We start from the raw sequence: 23,340 nt of genomic DNA on the forward strand, positions 1-23,340 counted from the left end.
TTTCCTGGAAGTATCCGTGTGTTTTGATCAAATTTGCCTCATTTTTGTTCACAATATAGCTATTACTATTAAACAGGAAAAGTAAGGAATAAGCATATATGTATAGACTACATCAGGTGGTGGAAAGAAAAATACATTTATACTTTTACTCCAGTAGATTTCAGAGTGTATTGTATTGGGTAAGTGTTGGGCTTTTTACTCCACTACAATTATTTAACAGCTATAGTAACTTTTACATACAAAACACATGAAACAATTTTCTAGATTAAACTAGCCAAAAGTGTATAAAATAGTTATCTACATATTAAATAGTAATAGTTATCTACATATTAAATAGGTGGAGATATAATTAGCTCCACTTCCACTAAATATAATATTAAAATGCTGCTACACGGTGATACATCAGTAATAATCCAGTAATTATAATATGACATTCAGGGCCATTTTGTTGCATAATGAGAAACAGAGAGTAAAGAGAATAAGAAAAGTTGTATTCTTTTGTTCTGCTTTCCTTTGTTCCTTTGTTTTCATCTCAATAAAAAATGAATGATTACAACAAAATGCATCTTGTGTCTCAGGTTGTGGGGGTCCGCTGTGCGCTCCAGTGGCTGTTTGTGTCCCAAATGACACTCGGACTGGTGATCCACCCTCTTGCCCACGATTAGAGCAGTGGTGTCCCTTCCAGCTACGCTGCCTGGCCCTCTCTAGTCCCTGCCAGCCATCATCCTGTCCTAACTGCACCCATGCTCACCGCCTGCCCCCTGGGGCCCTGAGGCCCCGTTACACCCTACAAAATGAGGTGGTCTTCACTCTACCTGCAGGACCAGCTGCACATGTAGTGGTGAGAGGATTTACTTTTGCTTTCACATTTGTTCAACAGGGACAGAGTTTTTAGTGTTTTTGCTTTGGAAATACAGAGAGCCCAGAAGAAATAGCTGATGACTGCCAGCTTTAGTTTGAGGGTGTTTACAGCCAGATAGGATAAACAGTTAAGGGATTGCAGCTGTTGTGCAAGGCCTGCCATTTCACTGCAACACTAAAAGCTTTGATTCAGTAAAGTAGATACTCCTTTTTTGCAGAAAAAGTTGTAGTATGCAATTTTACTTTAATCTACCTGACTTTTCTTCCAGGTACAAGAGCAACTGGAGGACCTTCTAGTTTCCCGTGGTGATGTCATTGCCCTGCAGCATGATGCTGGCCCTGCCTCCCTACTCCGCTGTCAGTCCTCTCCTCACTCACTATGGCGACAACCTGTTTTAGCCCTCAACCAGTCAGAGTGGATTTGGATCAACAACACCAGACAGTCAACAGATAGCTTGGCTGACCCTGACACTGACCCTCTGCCTGACCCGGAGCTTGACGTGGACGTGCTGGTGCAGGATGGCGAGGGAGGGTGGCTGGAGGAAGCAGTCTGCCCAGTGAGAGTGCTCTATGTGGGACACAGTGAGACCCAGCTGCAGGGAGCACAGCTGTCTGCTGGTTTACCCCAGCCCGGGCTCTACAGCCTGCTGGTAAGACATCAAAGCAGTATGTCATATCGCAGCATGCATCTGGCAGGTCACATAAGAGTGTAAAACATATACTGTATAGTTTTTTCTGTAAGGATTGTGTTTTCTCGACACTCTAATGTTAGATAAAGCAATTAACTTTGCATTTAACATTTTGCTAGAGATGAAATTACATGTAATAGGATCTTATGTTTAAATCTGTTTATAGAGATTAATATAATTTAGAGATAAATATTACCAATATTTTTGCATGTGTTTTCAGTGTCACTGCATGCTAATCAATCAACACCCATTAAGTGTCTGTATAATTATTTTCCAGTATTCCTGTAAATACTGTTGTATTTACCTAATAACTGAGACAAAATCAAAATTTAATTTTGGTCAAATTTCAGGTGACTTCTGCTGAGCCATCATACCCAGCCTCAGCATCATGCCCACTGCGAGTGGTGCCCCCTCTGGGCTTGACAATCCTCCACCCTCTTCCCCGGAATGGCACCCTCTACCTCCAACCCAACGATACCCGCCTGCTGCTCCGTGTCCAGTCTAGCTACGAAACAAAGGCTTCTTGGCGGGGTAGCAATCACAGTGTGACCTTCCAGCCAGAATGTCCATCAGAGTTTTCCTCCAGCCTAGTTCTCTGTCGGCCCGGGCTGAGCACAGGGTCTGGGGTCAGGGCCACCGAGCCCAGCCTGTATGCAGTGTTGGATCTGAACCTGGGAGTCGAGGAGCAGAGGAGTCCAGTGCAGGTGGAGCTGGAGGCCCACAACAACGTAACAGAGGCCAGCCTAATTATGGTCGTCCAGCTGGAAGAGCCCCTCAGAGGTCTGGTGGTGCAGCCACACCCTACACACAGGGTGCTGATGGAGTCAGTTGTGGTGAGTGCTTGAAGTATATTTACTTGGTGTTAGGTTATTGTATTAAGAGTTCATATATGATATTGATATGTCTTTTTCGATCATGTCTTTATATCTAAGTATGTATGTTTATTTGTTTTAGAGCTACACAGCATCAGTGCTTGAAGGTTCCAGTCCCACATTTAAATGGACAGTGGATGACAAGCCCTACTTCACCTATTACAACACTGTTCTCAACGTCATCTACCAGCACGCTGCCGTCTACAAGCTCACAGTGCGTCTATGTCAACTGTGAATTCAACATAAGTCAAATTGCTGTCATACTGCTAAACTGTCTTCCCAGTTGCGTGCATACAAGTAGGAATATTAATTGTTTTGATTAAGTTTATATGTGACAGGTTTGTTTTTGATATCCAGCTTTTTAATGGGACATCCACAAAGACAGACAAACGGTCTTAAAATGTGCGCATATTAAACAATTTCAGCTGTGACTTTGCAGCTTTTTATTCAACTTGGACGTTTTCCATCAATAATCAGACAGTTTCACAAACAGTGTCACTCAGTTAACACATGGAAAATGAAGAACATGAAGAATCTGTAAATGTGTTAAAACGTGAGATTTGATTACATTCTCTGTTAATTACATCTGAAAATTGCACATGCAAGCCTGAATATATGATTTTGTAGTTGTACAATACAGTAACACTCCCTGAACTGCTGTAAAATCTGAAAAGTTATTAGCATTTTGATGTTCTTGAAGCCCATCCTGTATCAATTATGCAATCTGCTGATTATTGTCAAATAACTGTGGGTCAATAAATGTCAGAAAACTGTGAAAAGTGCCCTTTACAGGTTCCCAGAGCCCTGACCAACAATTGTCTGACCAACAATCCAATATCTAAAGAGATTGGAGTGGAAATACTGTATTATGATTGCACCTCATAGTATTGTGCCACATTTATGGCTGACATAGTGACACAGCACTGACAAGTTTTACCCACTGCCTTCAGCCGTCTTACTGGTTGTTTGTCATCTCCTCCAGGTGACGGCCATGAACCATGTGAGCTCCCTCACAGAGCATTTCAACGTGACAGTGGACCGCCTGCAGCCCATGGCCAACCTCACAGTGAAGGGTGTGCCAGATGTGGTCCCTCAGGGCTCCACTCAGACTCTCACCACTTCTGTGCTCGTGGACATGTCTGTGGCTGCCACCGTCCGGTATGAACAGAGGGGGATGGACAGAATCGTAGATAGATAGATTATTTTTAAGGCAGCTATAGACAAGCACTGCATCTGTTTTTGTTTGGCTGCGTATTTCTTGTCCTCTATCTGTTTCTCTCTTTCTTTCCCTTTGCTCTTTTTTCTGTTTTCATCTTCCCGTGCACCATAATAGTACAGCAGCAGTCATACCACGCAGAGCCTTGGATTTATAACTGTGTGGTTAGAGCAGATTGCTGACAAGAATTTTCCCTTCTGCTCGGCTGTTTCCCCTGTACTTTTTTTTCTTTTTCCTCCACTCTTTCTCTTTTGCTCTTTTCTCTCCCTCCCTCTTTCACATTCCCACCCTCCCAACTGTGGTGCACTCTTTCACTTAGTTTCCCTCCACTCTCACCATTCTTGGTCCAGAGAGGCTTCCTGAGTTTTGAGTTTCCACTTCTCCATGTCCAAACCCTCTATTGCCTCGTCAAAGAAGATTCCCACTTTCCAGCTAGAGACTGTGTGTGTGTGTGGGTGGAAATGGTTATTAGTAAATCTATTCATCTAAGCTCCATGTATTTCTCTGACCTCTATTAATGGTTTTACATTGTCTTTGTGCTGCAGATGGTCTTTTGGTGACGGGGGATATAAGGAGTTTGAATATAAGCCTCCCTATGACCCCGCCCTCCTTTGCCCAGACTCTCCCAACCAGGTCCTCCTAAGCAACAATGTCACCTATATCTACTCTCAGCCAGGTAACCCCTCACCCATCTCCCTGTAAGCAGTAGTAGCAATGAATAATGGAGCAGCTGCCAGTTTAGTTTCACTTTGCTTCATTTTACGTAAGGTTAAAAGTTTTTAAGACTATTTTAGATAATTGCTTATAGATAATTTTACCTCCTTTTTCTTGCTCTCTCTCTGTACAGGAATATACACCGCACTGGTGTCAGTGTCTAATCGTTATGACAACATCAGTCAGAGCATCAACATGAGCGTCTACAGCATCCTTACTCGTGTTGATATACAAACAGAGCCGCGACTGCTCCTTGCTGGCAAATCAGCTGATTTTGAGGCTCACCCTCTGCCCTCACCCTATGGAATTCACTATGACTGGCACTTTGGAGATGGTTCAGTCCCACTGCAAGGCCGCCGTGTGGCACACGCCTATGCACACAGTGGCGTCTTTAATGTCTGTGTATCGGTAAACAACACCATCAGTTCTACAAATGCTTGTGCGGAGATGTTTGTATATGACGAGATTGAACATCTAATAGCTGAAAGCTCCTCTCCTACAGAGCTTCACAGTCCCACTAGAGTGTGGGCACGCCTTGCTTCAGGTAATAACATCACATGGACATTCTCCATGGGTGACGGCACTATCTACTCCACATCTGAACCTAATGTGTCACACAGCTACGTCAAAGATGGAAACTACACAGTGAACGTGACTGCCGCAAATGCTGTGAGCTTTGGTTGGATAACCCTACCAGTGCAGGTGTTTGTCTTCCAAGTTATAAGGATGGAGCCATCTGGGTGTGTCCAAGAGCAGACCCCTGTCAACTTTCAAGCCTGGGTTTCTGGTAACGAATCGGCTCATCTTTATGAATGGTGCTTTGGGGATGGAAGCCCCAACAAGACACACCTTGGCAACCCCAGAGTCTCACACACCTACTCAACAAGTGGGAACTACCACCTCTCCCTGCTTCTTTCCAGTGGGGTCAACAGGGCCACCAAGGCCAACTTCTTCAACTGGGTGTGTGTGCAGCCAGCTTTGACCAACATCAGCCTTACCCTTGAGAAATCAAACTACGCTGTTGGAGAAGAGATCCGGTTCCAGGTCAGAGCTGAGCCAGAGTTTAACTACAGTTATCAGTGGGACTTTGGCAGAGAAGATGACCTTGCACTCATCCAAGGTTCTGGGAATATGGTGACAGTATATAAAAGCCCAGGTCATTACATGGTGACGGTCACTGTCTTCAATAACATCTCCACCAGTAATACCAGTGTTGTGATTGAGGTTCTGATGCCAGTTGGACCCATTGTTATTCAACATAATGGCACCAAGTACAACAACCTGATGCTTAAAGCACCATATGCTTTCACAGCTTCTTCCTTGGCCTCCAATGTCACTTACACCTGGAACTTTGGAGACGGAAATGTGCTCACAGGCCAGAATATGCCCCACACCTACAATATCTCAGGAAACTACAATATCACACTGACAGCAACCAACACAGTTAGCAGAAATCACACTACTTTACCTGTTGCTGTGCTTGCACCAGTCCGTGGGTTGACCGTCAACGCCAGCTTGATAAATGTCCCTCTTAATGCTTCGGTTCACTTTGAGGCCCAGATGGAGGAAGGAGATGGCGTCCGGTTCTCCTGGATCTTGTGTGACCGATGCACTTCAATACCAGGGACCCACACCATGTTCTACACCTTCCGCTCTGTTGGCACTTTCAACATCATTGTTACAGCAGAGAATGACGTAGGAACGGCACAAGCGAGTATCTTCCTGTTTGTTCAACGTGAGCTGGAGGGACTGCAGATTTTAGCAGACAATGACAGTGGAGGAGGTGGAGGAACGGGACCGGACAGTTGTTGCTTTGCTACAAACCGTGTTCTCCACCTTCAAGCAGGGTTGAAGGAAGGAACCAACATGACATTTACTTGGAACCTCATCAGAGAGCTAGACCCAGTCAGCTCAAGCTTCAACATTAGTGGAAAGAGTGTGGAGGTGAATTTCTCTACGCCAGGTCCACTTGACATCTTCCTCTGGGCTGCCAACCTCCTGGGCCAGCTGTCTGTCAACAGAACCATCCACTTCCTGGAACCAGCCAGAGGGGTGTACCTGCAGATCAGCAAAAACCCAGTTGCAGTCAATGCTCCAACTAACCTGACAGTCTCAGCTATGGAGGGCTCGGACCTGCAGTACCGCTGGTCTGTGAATGGGGATCCTCTGCCGTGGAACAAGCCCTGGAACACCCACACCTTCATCACTCCTGGCCAAAAAAGAGTTACCGTAGAGGTCTTCAATAAAGTTAGCTCAGAGATTGTGTCAGAGATTTTCAGTGTCCAGGAAGTCATTTCTGGACTAAGGTTCACAGCTACCAATGTGACAGAACAGAGTTACGTAAGTTACGTAGCAACAGGCGTCACCGTCTCACTCCAGGGAGAGGTACTGACAGGAACCAACGTGATGTGGACGTGGCTGTTAGAAGGAAGAACAGACTTGGGAAGGAAAACGTCACTGATTTTTCATGAGCCAAAGACAGCCGTAGTTACTCTGAATGCCACCAATGATGTCAGTGGGCAAGTGGTCTCAAGGGAGTTCTTCGTTCAGGACAAGATTCAGGGGTTGGAGCTGAGGGCAAGTAAAAAGATTGCAGGAGTTGGTGAGAAGGTGGTGTTCACCATTTCCATGGCAGCGGGCTCTGACGTTCGTCTTATCCTCAGCATCAGTGGAGATGCCACTGTCACCCCTCAACCCAACCAAACTTATGAGCACGTATTCGATAGAGTGGATACCTACATGGTGAATCTCACTGCTCACAACCAGGTAAAGTGAACGGAGATGTTAACATACATTATAAGAAAATGTAATATTGATGCTTTGGCTGATTTTTTCACTAGAGGATCAACGAAACATTTTAAACACAGCCTTTACAAACAAGACTATCACATAAAATTCCTCCTCATTACCATTTGTGTTGCCACATTTTTAAATTATAACATGTACAGCTCGGGTAGCATTTACCAGTGAATACATTTTTTTCCACTTTTCCACTTTCCACACAGTCTGCATATTAACACGTTAGGCTTGCTATCAAGATGTGAACAAGATACAGATAATATAGTCAAACTAATACTTATCACTTCTCTTTATGTGCTGCAATGTGACAATCCAGGTGAGTTTCAAGAGGCGGCACCTCCAGGTTGAGGTGATGGAGCCGGTGCGTGGACTCTCCATCTTGGGAAGCTGCACCGCAATCCCCGTCGGTGTGAAGAAACTGTTTGTGGCTAGCATCGTGACGGGAAAACCTGTTAGTTTTTTGTGGACTTTTGATCTGCACCACCTCCATAAGACATCACATATCGGCAATGAGGTCAGCTCACTTAAATATCAATATTATAATTATGTTATATTGTTAAAGTGCACAAGTGGTGATGTATCTCAATGAATCGCCTATCCCCAGGTGTCATACACGCCAGAAGAGGCAGGTTTATTGACCATCTACGTGAGGGGCTTCAACGCCATGGATGCTCAGAACGTCACCAAGCTCATCCTAGTGCAGAACCCGCTGACGACTGCCGTCCTGTATGCAGCGCCTCAGGACACTTTCATCAACAAGACGATAACCCTAATGACCTCTGTCACACCCAGGTCTAACGCTGTGGAGTGTTTGTGGGACTTTGGTGATGGTTCTACTCCAGTTCACACCAATACCACAACTGTGGGTTATAAGTACAGACTCCCAGGACACTACCAGGTCCAAGTATGTTTCTTTGAATTACTCCATGTAGATCCATTATCTGACGTGAGATAAATTAATTTGACAGATGCTGTATGTGAAAGCTCTCCGGTTTTGTGATTTCACCAGTATGTTTTTCACCCTGCTAGGTGAACTGCAGTAACCTGGTGAGCTGGGTGTTGGCCCAGGTGGAGGTAAACATCAGTGTATTAGAGTGTGAGGAGCCAGAGGTGCAGGTGGTTCAAGCCCCCCGCCTTGCCATCTGGCGATCCCAACCCACTTTGGTGGAAGCCAGTGTGGATCTGAAAGGCTGTGTACGCTATGGAGCTCAATACCTCTGGCAGATACTCTCAACACCCTCCTGTGAAAATGACAAAGATGGCCAGATTCCCCCTGGAGCGGTGACTCAGTCCTCTCAGTCTTTGCCTGTCCCAGTAATTCACCTTTCAATGGAGGTGGATGTGCGGCGGCTGCAGCTGTCATTGCCTAAGATGGCTCTGGCAACAGGAAACTACAGCTTGGTGTTTTCTCTGTCATATGAAGGCGTGCCGCTAAGGAAGGCTGTCTGTCTGCAGCTGAGTGTCATGGCTGCCAGGTCAGTAGAGAAACACAACATTTTCCCTGTAGAGGTGTTAATTACATACTTTCACCCCTTTATTTATGGTTATGGGTAAATAATTAATACTACCACTACTACTACTACTACTACTACTAATAATAATAATAATAATAATAATCTATATTAAAATTGACAGTCACTTTGAATTCATGCCACTTACAATGGTTTCTAACAGTGACCTAGTTTCAAAACATCCACAGAAACTTCCCAAACCACAACCCCTCTGGTGTTGGTGCCTACCTTCTATGTATCCCTAAATGTTTTTCCCTCATTAAATGTTTTTTGGCAAAATGTGGGTAAATTCTATAACTTCACTCCCAACATACATTGTGTCGTGCAGCACATGTTTGCAAAGATGTTTACATTTATGTCTGCAGAAGCATAACTCCTGGTTAACTGTGTTAAGAATGAATGGGGTTTAAAAGGTTGATTTCGAAAATTTGCACCACTAAATGTTCATTTTAACTTCTTTTCCTTGTCAGGCTGATGCCAATTATAGAAGGGGGCACCTACAGGGTATGGTCAAGGACTCAGGACCTGCAGCTCAGTGCGGAGCAGTCCTACGACCCCAACTTGGACCCAGACAGCCAGTCACTACTCCACTACCACTGGGAGTGTCAAAGTACCTCAAAGGTATGCACAAGCAAGAAACAAAAGATGTTTTCACACATTGTAACTGAGAAATAGTTTTTTTTTTTGTTGAATTAGCAGTTTTTTGTTGTTCTCACAAGCAACAAGGACTTTCTGACTTTCTAACAACTTTCCATTCACACTACATTCTGAATTGTATATTCAAGCTCTCACCAGGAGTGTGGTTTGTTTCATTCTGTTTTGAGAGGTTTGTATAACTTGTTGAAGAGCATGCTATTATCGAGTCTCTAAAAAGAACCAAGTATTACAATAAAATATAGCTACATATTATACACTATATTATAAGCTATATATGAGTTACTACTTCAGATTACTTGTAGATTCTGAGCAGATTACTGAGAAGTGAATGAACAAGTGGTGTTTTTAGAGGTCTAAAAGTACAGGAGAAGTAGAGTTCAACAGAGTCCTGTGCTTTTCTGCTTTTGCTCCTGTGGTTAGACAGGATTGTCTCTCTGTCTCTCACTGTTTCCTCAATATTTGGCTTGAGTCTAATAGAAATAAAAGAGTGTTGAATTGTCAAACTAAACTCCACTTTGAAACTTTTTAATGATGAATTCATAAGACAGAGTTTGGAGTTGATTCTGCAAAGGAGATTGTGGAAAAATTACGTAATGGTCATCTGGTCCTGACTGAGTACTGTAACTTCAGAAAGGCTTGGCAGCATTGATGTGAGGAGAATTCGGTTCAGCACAGTTTGTGAGTGTGCCTCTTTAATGTTTGAGTGTATGCTGTGTGTGTGTGTGTGTGTGTGTGTGTGTGTGTGTGTGTGTGTGTGTGTGTGTGTGTGTGTGTTGGGAACACATTCTGCCTGTGCACCAAAAGAGCAAAAGACCACAATATAAATTGCAATGGGATGGGTGTGTCCAAAAAGATATTTTCGTGTGTGTATCTGTGTGTGTGTGTGTGTGTGAGTGTGTGTGTGTGTGTGTGTGTGTGTGTGTTTGTGTGCTGTACATCTAAGCGGACAGGCATTTAAAGGGTTATGTAACTGAGATAAACTCAGCATTCCACAGCTGGTGCTTTGCTTTCCACCCTGACAATTACACACTTACAGATAAACAACATGCACACATTACATTCACACAGCTGTGCAACACTGCTGATACACAGAACTGCTAATAAATAAAACATATTGAGATGTGTTGAAGGTCACAAGGTTGCATTCTGGTTGAAGGAAAGTTGAAGTTGAAGAGATTAAGAAAAGGAGCAGACAGAAACACTGTCAAAAACACAGTCAATCACAAATGTCCTACACTCTCCTGACCTTGGACGCAAATACAATTATGAACACAATAGAGAAAGTAAAAAAAAGAAAAAAATATTAATATTCACTGTTACAAAAGGTTTTTCTCTGAAGGAGAGTTGGGCAGTGCCAACAAAATCCAATATTGTGACAGTTTTTAGTGTATTACTCACCACCTTCATATGTTTAGATGTTTTTGAATTTGGCATCATCTGATCAGGATATTAATAAAACCGTTTTTGTGCATATTTGTGCAGGCGAAATAAACATTTGTCTTGTACCATGTACCATTTTTGAGAACTTAAAAATTGCATTTCTCAGCATCCACTGTCCATGAACATCCAAATGACTCTAAGATGGTGATTCATAGTTCATAGCAGACATTTGCAAAGCACATTTTTGCTTCGTTAATTCACAAATTATGAGTAATATACATTAGATAAATAAATTGTCATAACTTGAGCAGCATCAATTAGAAAACCTACTTAAGCAGTGTTCTCATAGTTAATTTAAAAAAATTGAGACAATTTTTTTTTTAAATTTTATTTAATAAAAAAAAAAAAATTGACTGACTTTGAAATGACAAATAAGAACCTAGTAGTACCAAAGTAAAATTCAATTATAGCCACATGAAGGCCTTTTTCTTGCATCAGTATCAATGTTGAGATAACAATGAAGTTATAGCAATATTAATATAACCAGATTAAGTCTCATTTAGTCTAATTTTGCATTTCTACAAGTATCTGCTACAATTAACTTCTTCCTCCCAATTTCTGCTTGCAGGGTCCAGAGCACTGCTCCAGTCTGAACTTTGGCCTGGGCTCCAGTGGGCCAGTGCTGGGAATTTCCGGTTCTGAGCTGGAGGCAGGTGTTGAATACACTTTCAAACTGACCATCAACAAAGACGGCATGTCACCTGAGTCCACCACACAGACTGTAAGTGCACACAGTCTCCTCCACATGTGAATACATACATGCTTAAGTCAATGGTTTCTAACCTGGGGGGCAGAGCACCTCCACTGGGTCACAAGACTAAAGTGGAGGCTCGCAAACTAATAAATTGCATTAAAAAGAAGGAAAAAAAATGTTGTACTGCTACACAACTTCAATTAACTTTTAGGGATTCATCTGTAGCCTTTGGTTTTTCTTCTGAAATATGAGGTAGTTTTACCTCTTCAGGCTTCCAACGATTATTTTAACAAGCATCTGATCAGTTTCAAGGTAAAAAATCATTTGATCATATGCAAGCTGTGATGAGGGGTCACAGGTAGTCACTCTTTCATTTAAAGGGATTATAAACCAATTATACTTAAAAGACAGGGAATGAGAAATGGAGCCCTGCCTCTGATAAAAGCCTGACTCAAATAAAGGCCTGTTACCTTCTGCAGTTTAGGTAAAGAAAGGTCACAGCCATTGTTTTAAATAATACTGTGTATGATTGTCAGTTTTGGGTTAGGATTATAGGGGAGCTCATATATCATACTGTTAGCAGTGTTTTTTACCATGTTTGAAGTGATTTGTCATCAGCCTTACACTCATTCTTTGCCCTCAGCAACTATAACTATAATAGCAGGAGGTCAACCTCTGCTGTCCATATAAGGGCTCTGTAATCTATGACTCGCAACAAGCAGGATGAAAATCTTAACAGTGTGGAAAAAAACAGTTTATAGTGGACCACAGTGGAAAATATAGTCAAGTCATGTTTGTTATTGGTTTTATTGTCTCAGTATTAATGTGGTGGTCATTTATCAATGTTAAATATTTTTGCTTAATTACAAATACACACTCATAAATATTAAGCATGTACATATAATGTCACATACTGCTTGTCTGTCTTATCTGTAGAGAGGTTCCACATGGATTGATGTAAGTTCATTGGAAAGTTTTGCAGAACTTTTTTTTACTTAAATATAAATCTATAATATATAATTAAATTAAATAATTAATTAAATATAAATCAATCACATCATACTCTGTAATGACAATAATCAGTCTCTTTTTCAAATAAGTACACTCAGAATCTCAAGTTCCCAGCCTTCTCCATTTCTCTGTTATCTATTTATTCTCCAAAATGTTTGTGTTGACATCTCTGGTTAATTGATTAACAATTCAACATCTCGGCACTGAAGCTGCTCCCAGCAAAACACACTGACCCTTTACTCTATTAGATAAGAACAAACAGAACATAACAGTGGAAACATGAAATGGCTCTTAGACTGAGAAATAGAATAGAATATACAAACAAGAGGAAAGCACATGTGGTCTAAATAAGCACATCAAGGCATGACACATAGTGTGTGGTTATGACATGTGACACAAAGAAAGAAAAGGTGAATAAGAAATTAAACATAGAGCAGATGAATGCTTGTTGTTTGTTTTTAGGTGGTTGGGAAGATTTTTTCAGAAGTTTTCTGTTGGGAGAGAATGTACCCCGTGATATTGTTTCACATTGCATGTATGTCTGTGTGTGACAGGTGCTTGTACAGAGTGGTCACATTCCCATGGTGTATCTGGAGTGTGTGTCGTGTAAGGCCCAGTCCATCTATGAGGTCAGCCAGAACTCGTATGTCTACCTCAGAGGGACCTGCACCAACTGTCAGGGCTTTCACCGTGGGGTAAAGACACACACACACACACACACACACAAGGACACAAGCACACAACCCAACTAAATCTGACTCTGTGTCTCAGCAAAATGAGGTCACTGCACCACAGAAGTGACAGTGAAGTCAACATTTCCAGATCATTTTCTTCCCTCTCCTCCTCTTGCTCCACCTCTTCTCCTCCTGCCTCCTTTCTTCAGACTTTCCCTGGGACTTGTGATGCAGGCAGTGTGTGGGTGTGAGAATGAGGTCATGGTACAAGTGGAGCCAGAGAGAATATGTTATGTCCTGACTAACACAGGGAAACAATTTGAAAGACAAAACACTTGTTGAGTCACTGGTTTGCACATACCAGCTGACTGTGCTCAGCTGTACTCCAGCCAAGGTCACTAATTTCACTGTACTTTCATTTCCATACTACTCAGGGATCATCTGTACTTTGGCTCTCTTTGTACCGAGTGGGGTCCATAAGTCTGAGACCACTTAGTAGGAAAGTGCTCAGACTTTTGTCTGACTACATGTAGTTCTCACATACATATATTTCATCAGAGAAGTCAAAGAACAGCAGCAGCTGGAAACAAGTCCAGTTTCCAGAAAAGGTTTCACCCTCTTTAATTCATGTAAAGCCTGTATGGATGCAAACATCCGGCAGACTCTGGTTAGCCAACCTGTGAAGCATTAAGTCACAATATGGACATATAGACTGATTATGGTTATAACAAACATCTTATATTAATCCTAAACTCTGCTGGCAGCCAATGGAGAGAAGTCAACTGCAGCATTATGAACCATCTTCAGATGAGTTATAGGTCATTAACTGAGGAGAATAATATACTACAATAATGTAATTGCAACAACACAAAAGCACAGAGTAACATTATTCATAAGATAATATATGTCTGACCTTTTTTCCCTGGGAAACACATAATTGCATGTGATTTAATAGGTATAAAAAAAAGAATGTGGCTTCTAAGTTCTTTGTATACAGCTTGATATTGAGATTAAATGTCCAGGAGACTGCTGCAAGGTTATTTTAGAAAATTCACTCATATTTGAATGCTAAATTTGAAGCTACAACCAGCAGCTATTAGCTGAACTGAACACAACAACTGGAAATAGGGGGAAACAGCTAGCCTAGCTCTGTCCGAAGATAACAAAATCTACATACCAGCACTTCTAAAGCTCGCTTATTAACATGTTTTATCTTGTTTGTTTAACCAGAACAAAAGCCAAAGTCTCATCTCAACAAGAAAGTGAATATATGTATTTCCCAAAATGTTCAACTATTCCTTTAAAGCTGCTTAGGACCCATTATGTGTCTTTCATTCCTAACCCAACACCCCTTTTTCATAACCAAGAAAAATGCACTGATCAAGTCTCACTGATAAAGTTAGGAAACTGACACTGCCTGTTGTCCTTATCTTTGGTTGTCAAATTGTGCCTTATGCTTCTGATGAAATTACCAAGTCTAAGTTGCTGTTAGTAGAATCTCTTCCTCTCTTTGTCTCTCAGCGCTGGAGTGCCATGACGCTGCAGAACGAGACTCTGGTCCTGGACTCCTCCTCCACCACCACAGGAAGTGACGGCATGAACCTAGTGCTGCGGCAGGGTGTCCTGCGCCACGTAGACTCTTACATCTTCACCCTGCACGTAACCGACGGTAGTCTTGATGGCGAGGGTGCCGCCTCCATCATGCTGCATCACAATATGCCCCCAGCTGGTGGAGAATGTCACCTGAGAGGGGGAGGGGAAGCAGGAGTGGAGTATGGGGAAGGGGACGCTGAAGGCTGGAGGGTACGCACACTGCTGGACCGGGTACACTTCAACTGCTCAGGTAGGAGAAGGAAGCTGTCACCTCACTTTCATAGACCTGACACAATATGTCTGTTCCATTTTCAGCCTTTTTTTCCGCATTTTACATTTGTTGAATCTGTCCAGTTCCAACAGCACCATTACTCATCACCCATTTACCATTTTTATATTGTTCTTTTTGCTTTTTTCCCTTTTTTGTCTTCAGGTTACAGTGATCTGGGCGTCTCAGAGACTCCCTTGCTCTACAGTCTGCAGGTGATGCGCTGCAGAGAGGACTACTGTGAGGAATTCTGTGTGTACAAAGGCAGCAGTCCGGAGCACTCGGCCTTCCTGCCCCCAGGCTTCAGCTCAGCCCGACACCGTGTAGCTGTGTCCATCACAGTGGAGGACCACCAGGGAGCTGCCATCACTGCACTTAACAAGTAACTACTATTTAGTTTGGTTAGGCAGAGAAATGTGGCCAATTAAAAAAGGTTCAGACCTTCGACTTTTTTTTGTTTACATCCCAAGCTGCTGCAGTCCACCAAACCTGCACATTACTGAAGTTTCTCTGAGTGGTACGATAAATCCCTGCCATCTCAAAGGTTTTTGTTTTGTTCTTAACTTCTGACTCCCCCGTAGAACTAGAAAAGCCCCAAAATTTGACCGAAGAGCTTAATAAAATTTAGCTCTTTGGCGACTTTAGTTTAGTACCTCACACAAGGGCATTTCAGCTCAGAGTGTGTTGAACAGTGAATTTAGCCACTCTTAGATGTCAAATAATTATGAGCTCCTGTGAAAGACAGGAAAAGCTGGACAATTTTATACATCCTCAAAGTTAGGTCCTGGTCAAATGTTTCTGTGCACATATGTCAGAAAAAGTATTTTAAAGCAATTTTGTTACAGTAATTAGATTTGGTAACCTGAGGTAAAAAAACCTATTATAATACAGTTCTTCCCTCATTTCTCCTCAAGTAGCTTTAGGGTTTTTAAATTAATTTTATTCCACACTGACAGACAGTATCATATACTGTTTATATTCTGTATTAATTTGCTCCTACTCTTCATTGGAGCTTTAAGAGTTAAATTGTCAAATCCAAAAACACAGAAGAAATAATACACTTAAAATAATTATGGCTGTACTTTTCTGTTATAATATTCTGTATTTATTCAGCTGCACATTTCCACAAAATTCAACCTGACATATTTGGTATTTTTAGAACTTAAAAAAATTATGAGGATTTGCTCAAGAGTAGTCTCCAGTATTATTTATGGTATGGTTGCACTATCTGGAACCAACTAAATAGGCCTATGAGGGAGCAAAGTATTCTACAGGATTTCTGAAGTTATGTTTTATTTGATTGTTTTTTTTTTTTTGTTATATATCTAACTGTGATTCAGCGGAAAGCGGCATTGATTCCAACTTCATTATCCTCTTCAAATGCATCCTCTTAAATCGAGCATGACCAGCCCACCAGCACATCAGTGACCTCTAAGGATTAAAAAGCCCAATTTATTAAACCATCAGCACTGGAAAAAGTTTATTCCTCTGCTTTTAAGAGGATCTTCTACATGATCCCAAAAAAAGTCATGAAATCAAGCTCAGGAAGGGAAGTTGAACTAGGGCTCAGCAGTGTTTTGAACTAAATACTAATTTCAAAACAGGCAAAATGATCACAGTGGCAATCCTGATGTGTAGCAGGTGTCATGTTTACCCTGGTAACTTTTTATATGGCATTATGTTTTTGTTCCATTACTGTGAACAAGATATCTCAGTAACAACTTGAGGGAATTTCTTCAAATGATTAGATTTGGATTGCCAAAGGTCAAAGGTCAAGATTGCTATGACCTCGCAAAACACTTTTTTGGTTATAGGTCAGGCTTTCCACATAATAGGTTAAAATGATGAAGTCACATTTCATATCCAATTGGTCAGTTGTGACATCATAATGTTCTGCAAAAACACTTCTGGCCATTAGGCAGTTCTCTAACTGAGGAAGGGGATTTGTGACCATATTTCCTGCAACTTGGCTGGTTGGTTGAGGCAAATAAGCACAAGGCTATAAATCTAGTTTTAGAAGGCTTACCAAAGTTATTACAGTTCATCTCATGAGGAACATAAATGTCTGAGGCAAACTTCACAGCAGGCACATGCTTTTAATCAATGCTGTCTTAATAAATGTTTTAAAACATTTCACTCCGAACCACAAATGTGAACTTCATGGTGTCACTACAAGAAAAGACAGGTGACCACCATAGTTATTTGGGTTCATCCTTTGGGAACCACATACTAAGAATTTGTGTCAATCCGTCTTGTTGTAAATTTCACAGTTACAGTTACAGTTCACAGTTAATTTCAACACTTGTTGAGATAATTCAGTCTGGACCAAGTGGTAGACCAGCCAACAGATATTGCCATCCAATATTGTTAAGTTAGAAACACAATATTCAATAGCACATTTTTGGTTTCGTGTTTGTTTCCAGGTCCATTGAAGTTGTGCTACCAGATCCACCACCTGAGTACAGCAGCCTTCCCCATTGGCTGTCTGAGCTAACAGACAGCAAACTCAAAAAGCTGCTGGAGCAGGGAGACTCCCAAAGGGTCAGAGAGTTATCACTGGCTCTTATCACAGTCCTAAATGAGGTATGAGAGGTCTAGTCACCCACCATCAATTAATGCATCTACGGTATACATCCAGTCATTCATCACTTTATAACACATGAAGAAATACTTATACCTGTATATACTGTTTTTCAGTATGAGCAGACCAGGGTATCAGCGCAGGTGTTCCCAGAGCGAAGTTACAGAGTCAGAGTCCGCAGCAACATTACCAGAGCTCTGACGGCTCTGGACCTGACCACTGTGAACGACATCCAGCAGACCTCTGCTGCTCTGGCACAGTGCACGGTGCGTAATATGATAGGGAAGGGAGGTGGTAAGGAAAGGATAGAGGGCATGGAAAAGAAAAGGGCAAAGAATAAAGCTAGAAAGGAAGGAAACAGTCAAGAAAGCAAACAAATGATCAGTTCTGCGTGTTTTCCAGGCGGTGAGTCACGAGTTCATCTGTGAGGAGTGTCAGAACAGCACTCTGAACAAGCTGGAGTCGATGCTGGAGATTTTGCAGACAGACACTAAGCAGGGCACTGTCACTCCGACTGAGATAGCTGACAACATCCTGAACATCATGGGTAAGAAAGAAAGTTGCATGTTGTCCATGAGAGTTTCCATCTTTCAGAACAGTGTTGGTCTCAAAATCTGAATGAAAGTAGTGTAACATTAAATAGGAACATCAACAAGTCATTTATTTGTGTATGCTTATTGACCATTTGAGAGCTATGCCCCCCTCACTGCTTTTGCTTATTACCGGATCATGCACCTGGTCTATAAAAGGAAGCAGAGGCTGCCATAATATATAGTGTGAGACTGAAATACAGATGCATGGATCTACTGTAAAACTTGCCCCAAAAAAATAACACAAAAAAGTGAAAATCTTGAGTAGATCGTTGATGCGAATCAGTCATCTAATTACAACCAGTCTATCAGTGATTGACACACTAACTCTATTTCTGAAAAAGCCCTTAACATCATATACACACCATCAATGCTCTAAGACTGGAAGATTTATTGGAGAAAACAAACTACTATGAAGAAAACTGCACAACTGTAACTTTTCTGCACATTTCTTCTTTTCCTCATCTTATCTTCCTCAGCTATTAAATTTATGTCATATCTTCTCCCTGCCTCCAGGTGATCTGATCCATCAGGTCAGCCAGTCAGCTTCCCAGTCGAACCTTCATGCTGCCTATGTGGATTCCCCCTCTCCCGTCTCCACCTCTTCCTCCTCTGGTGAGGAGCAGGTTGGCCCCCCATTAGACCCCTCACCCTCCTCGCTAGAGCCGCACCCTCTGCGAGTGGCAGCGAAGGCTTACAGCCTGTCCTCTGTCCTCATGATGATCCTGATGCATGCCCGGGTGCTCAACGAGGAGCCACTGGTTCTGAGAGGAGCTGAGATTGCTGCCACTGGAAAACTGGCAGACCCACAGAGCCTGCTCTGCTACCATGACAACAACAGTCCAGGTGGGGATGAGTGCTTAGTGTCTCATTTTATGACAAAAGTTATCTTTCTGTAGTTTAAAATGTTCATCAACTTATAATCTATAGAAAGTTGGACATTATAAACAGGACTGTGTTGAAATGTGTTTAATCTGCTCTTAATTGCCTCCTCTGTCTGATTCCAGAGTGCGAGTGGTTCTCCATTCCACGAGCTTTGAATAATAATCTTGTCAGAGCTGCTGCAGGAAACGGCATCGTGCAGCTACTGTTTCAGGTAACATCAGAAAACCAACGTGACAGAAACCACTCAATCAAGTACAAAATTCTCAATATCTTTGGATCTCTGTCAAAAAACTTGGCAACATGAAAGCTGCTGTTGCTAAAGGCTCTCATCAGAAAACACTGAAATAACTTTCCTGAAGTGCTCATGTTTTGTCTTTTCCCCTTTTCTGTTTTACCCAAAATTTCTATCAGACCTCATTTTCTCCACTCTTCAACTCCTCTTATGATTTTCTCTCGGTTCTACTTTTTCTCCCTAGGTGGAGTCCAACCCCTTTCCCTTCAACTATGTGGAAAACTACAACGTCTCTACTGAGGTGGCATCCATGGAGTTTCGTACTGAAAATGGCACCCAGATCCCAATCTCAGGGCTGGATGACAGTCTGGCCATCACTGTTGCCGTTAACAATGGCAACAGTGATGTCAGTGTTGAGGGTTCTGGTAATGGAGGTTTGCCCACAGCTGGAGCCGTTAACATCAGCCACTGTGACTCCGTCATTGTCAGGGTCAGCATGGGAAATACTAACAGACAGGCAGGGCTGTTCGTACAGCTCAACTTCACCTCTCTGGAGGGTGAGCTCTGACGTTCATCACATTTATACTGCATACACTGGGGATGAACACATGACAGGAACAACTGAACAATATCATTCTAACCTAATACAATAAACATACTTACTGGCTAAGTTCAAATTTTTTTGACACTGAGTAAGGAAAGTATTTTGAAGCTGTAATTTAGTAGCAGTGTTATATTTGACTGTATTATCCCCTTGCAGCCTTTTCCTTTCATTGTTTGTACTCCCATCATGCATCCAAGCAGCTGTGATGCTGCAATTTTCTCACAAGGATCAAAGAATTATTCTGTGTTGTATTGGCAACCTTGCTCTCCTTATAAACGATGGAACATCTAATGTCATTACATTGTATGATTTATAGTTATGAATCTTTTCAGTATTTAGTTGCAGCATGAGAGTGGAAGTGTGAATTTTGAACTGGCTTGCCAACATCTTCTTTAATGTGATATCTTAAGACCACCAAACATTCACTTGGACTCATAGATGAGCTGACTAGATTTTGGTTTGCAAAGGTCAAGATTCAAGGTCACAGTGACCTCATGTTCTTGTGAATGCGATATATCAGGAACGCTGAGAGGGAAGTTCGTGCTCACAAGTGGAAGGTCAAAGCTCATACTGTATACATATACACTAATTATGATGCAATTTAACACACATTTCTTATAGTGATGTGATGATGATGTGATGACATTTTTTATCCAAATGGTCAAAGGTCAACTTCACTGTGATGTCATAATGTTGCAAAAACACTTGTGGCCATTATTCAAAGCTGTGACTGAGGAAGGGGAGATTGTGACTATATTTCATGCAACTTGGCTGGTTGGTGGTAATTCTAGCTTTCCTTTACTTTTACCAGATTCCAGAGAGAAGGATAAAGGAGAAGAGGATGTAGAGGAGCCACACATCACAGCTTACCTGCATTCCCATGATGAACCAAACGAGTTCAACTGCACAGACAGAAAACGCATCACACTTAATATGACCAGGGGGCAAGATCTTGACCACAGGAAATACACCTTCTTCCTGTCGCCAGAGTAAGAGCCCTTGTTCATTCACTGCATTGTAATATGATGTGTACTAAACATGCACAAGGTTAGTTTAGAATTTGATACTCATGTTTGCAACAGCTGGGGGAGGTGACAGTGTGACCAAAAAACTGAAGTTTTTTTTATTTTGGATATTGTTTCCTGTCCTGTATGACTGCGACAAACATTGTCACCTCTGTCCTGTATTACACAGGTCCTACGACACCACACTGGACTACTTCATCAACGTGAGTACGCCCTGCAGCCCTGGCTCTCAGCCTGTGGGTGTTCGTCTGGAGGTTGCAGTGTTTGCCTCCCTGTGTCAGTACTTCAGTGAGAGTGAGAAGCAGTGGCGGACAGATGGTATGGTGCCCCTGGCAGAAACCAACGCCAGCAGAGTTGTTTGCCGCACCAGGCACCTCACAGCCTTTGCTGGAGGCCTGTTTGTACCAAGCAATGCTATCAGCTTTAAAGTGCCAGTCAGTATCACACAAAGAACACACATTTTTGTTCATGTTCACCAGATAAACACACACTTAGACCGTTTCTCTTCTCCTTCAGGAACGTTCTGGTGCACCAAGCCTGGTTGTGCTGTTGGTGTGTGTATTGGGCTTATTAAGCTATCTTGTAGCAGCGGCCATTTTGCACAAGTTGGATCAGCTGGATCTACGCCGGGCTGGTGTGGTTCCACTCTGCGGCCAAGATGGACTCTTCAAGTATGAAGTTCAGGTCAAGACTGGCTGGAGTCGAGGGGCAGGTGAGTTAGGGTCACTATTAGACAGCAGTCATAATTATAAGAAATGAGCAAAGATGTTGTTTATATAGCTTAAAAAGTATGTAACTGTAAATATTCAGGTTCCACATTACTTTATTGGCCTTATTATAAGACAGCATTGATTAAAAGCAGCAATGCTAGTTCTATATACATTTTTTTAATTCTATAATGTACTGTTATATTTATATTAAATTAATAATTAATCAAATCAAATAATTAATCAATTAATAGCCAGATGATTTTCTCAATAACCTAACCTCAGTTAACCTTGTGATCTGTAAGGCATCATGAAAACCTTATCAAAAAAACAATGAAAACTGTCAATCACAATTCTTAGAGTCCAAGATGACTCTACTATAATGTAAGACAAGAAAAAGCAGCAAATTCTCACTTTTAAAAAGCTGGCACCATCAAATATTAAGCTCCTTTGCTTGAAAAATTAGTTGACTTATTCATCAGTTATTACAATAGGTGGTTAATGTTGATCTTTTTTTTTAATGAAACTAGGAGACATGAGAAAGTAGAGAAGAGAGTCTTTTTCTTTTTTTAATATTGAAAATACCAAAAACTATGTTAATACAAATTAACTGTGCACAAAGGTTGATATAGCGAGTCTCTCTGTCCTTTAGGTACTACAGCCCATGTGGGAATCAACTTGTACGGGCGTGAGAGCCGCAGTGGACACCGCCATCTCGACAGCAGAGGAGCCTTCTCGCGCAACGCTCTTGATATCTTCCACATTGCTATGGACACCAGCCTGGGCAGTATCTGGAAAATACAAATATGGCATGACAACAAGGGTACAGACACATGCACACACAGAGAACAGAGCCCTGTAATCACAAAGACTGTAAGCAGCTGATATTTGAGCAAACCATCGTTTGATGACCCTCCCTCAGGTCTGTCCCCAGCATGGATGCTACAGTACGTCTTGGTGAAAGACCTGCACACAGGAAGCAGCTACTACTTCCTGGTTGAGGAGTGGCTGTCAGTCGACAACCAGAGAACTGATGGGCGAGTAGAGATTGAGGTGGAGGCATCAGGTAAGAAACTACAATGAAATCATCCATGATAAGCATGACTGGTGGTTTGACACCAGTCTGATGCCAGTTCCACATTGTTCCTTCCTGTTTCCTTCAGATGAGGCTGTGCTTCGTCAGCTGCCCCGCCTCATATGGTGCGAGCTGCAGAGGGCGCTGTGTGAGAGCCACCTGTGGCTGTCGCTGTGGGAGAGGCCGCCCCGCAGCCCCTTCACCCGCCTGCAGAGAGCTACTTGCTGCACTTTGTTACTGCAGCTCTTTCTACTGGCCAACACACTGTGGTACAGCATTGTGGTGGACAAGAGATACAGGTACAGGAATGTGTGTCATTTGTGTTTTTGTCCTGCCTACTGTCTTTGTGAATTTCCACATCGCAACTGGTGATTTGGTCTTACATGTTAATGCCATCCTGTGCTTTAGCCCGCGGGCCGTGTCAAGGCTTTCTTCATTAAATGGAGAGACTGTAGCAGCAGGTGTGGTGACCTGTCTGATTGTCTACCCTCTCTACCTGCTCGTCTTCACACTCTTCAGAATGAGCCGCAGCAAGGTAACACAGATCTGCCCACAACTAAAACATGATGAAGGTTTCAGTGCTTACCAGAGGCCACTTGAATATTTTCTCTTTTTGTGTGTGTGTGTGTGTGTGTGTGTGTG

The 23,340-nt window shown here is 42.2% G+C and overlaps 1 protein-coding gene across 3 annotated transcripts in view; it reads left to right on the forward strand.

Moving 5' to 3' along the window:
- pkd1a (polycystic kidney disease 1a) overlaps nucleotides 1-23,340 on the forward strand; it is a 70,673-nt gene that overhangs the window by 30,890 nt on the left and 16,443 nt on the right. For all 3 annotated transcript variants that reach the window (XM_071503339.1, XM_071503338.1, XM_071503340.1), the window contains 28 exons: nucleotides 579-841; nucleotides 1,131-1,511; nucleotides 1,901-2,383; nucleotides 2,505-2,636; nucleotides 3,405-3,580; nucleotides 4,184-4,314; nucleotides 4,486-7,118; nucleotides 7,468-7,665; nucleotides 7,756-8,055; nucleotides 8,181-8,626; nucleotides 9,133-9,283; nucleotides 11,328-11,480; nucleotides 13,019-13,159; nucleotides 14,660-14,981; nucleotides 15,165-15,381; nucleotides 17,423-17,582; nucleotides 17,697-17,846; nucleotides 17,983-18,127; nucleotides 18,687-19,016; nucleotides 19,178-19,266; nucleotides 19,532-19,844; nucleotides 20,703-20,880; nucleotides 21,086-21,350; nucleotides 21,433-21,628; nucleotides 22,276-22,446; nucleotides 22,546-22,689; nucleotides 22,787-22,997; nucleotides 23,107-23,233. In XM_071503339.1, the coding sequence (XP_071359440.1) occupies nucleotides 579-841; nucleotides 1,131-1,511; nucleotides 1,901-2,383; nucleotides 2,505-2,636; nucleotides 3,405-3,580; nucleotides 4,184-4,314; nucleotides 4,486-7,118; nucleotides 7,468-7,665; nucleotides 7,756-8,055; nucleotides 8,181-8,626; nucleotides 9,133-9,283; nucleotides 11,328-11,480; nucleotides 13,019-13,159; nucleotides 14,660-14,981; nucleotides 15,165-15,381; nucleotides 17,423-17,582; nucleotides 17,697-17,846; nucleotides 17,983-18,127; nucleotides 18,687-19,016; nucleotides 19,178-19,266; nucleotides 19,532-19,844; nucleotides 20,703-20,880; nucleotides 21,086-21,350; nucleotides 21,433-21,628; nucleotides 22,276-22,446; nucleotides 22,546-22,689; nucleotides 22,787-22,997; nucleotides 23,107-23,233 (8,606 nt within the window). The remainder of the gene's footprint in view (nucleotides 1-578; nucleotides 842-1,130; nucleotides 1,512-1,900; nucleotides 2,384-2,504; nucleotides 2,637-3,404; nucleotides 3,581-4,183; nucleotides 4,315-4,485; nucleotides 7,119-7,467; nucleotides 7,666-7,755; nucleotides 8,056-8,180; nucleotides 8,627-9,132; nucleotides 9,284-11,327; nucleotides 11,481-13,018; nucleotides 13,160-14,659; nucleotides 14,982-15,164; nucleotides 15,382-17,422; nucleotides 17,583-17,696; nucleotides 17,847-17,982; nucleotides 18,128-18,686; nucleotides 19,017-19,177; nucleotides 19,267-19,531; nucleotides 19,845-20,702; nucleotides 20,881-21,085; nucleotides 21,351-21,432; nucleotides 21,629-22,275; nucleotides 22,447-22,545; nucleotides 22,690-22,786; nucleotides 22,998-23,106; nucleotides 23,234-23,340) is intronic.

The sequence above is a fragment of the Trachinotus anak genome, unplaced genomic scaffold, assembly GCF_046630095.1.
Source record: "Trachinotus anak isolate AG129_WGS33_773 ecotype Australia unplaced genomic scaffold, CSIRO_AGI_Tana_v1 ptg000019l, whole genome shotgun sequence".
Lineage (NCBI taxonomy): Eukaryota > Metazoa > Chordata > Actinopteri > Carangiformes > Carangidae > Trachinotus > Trachinotus anak.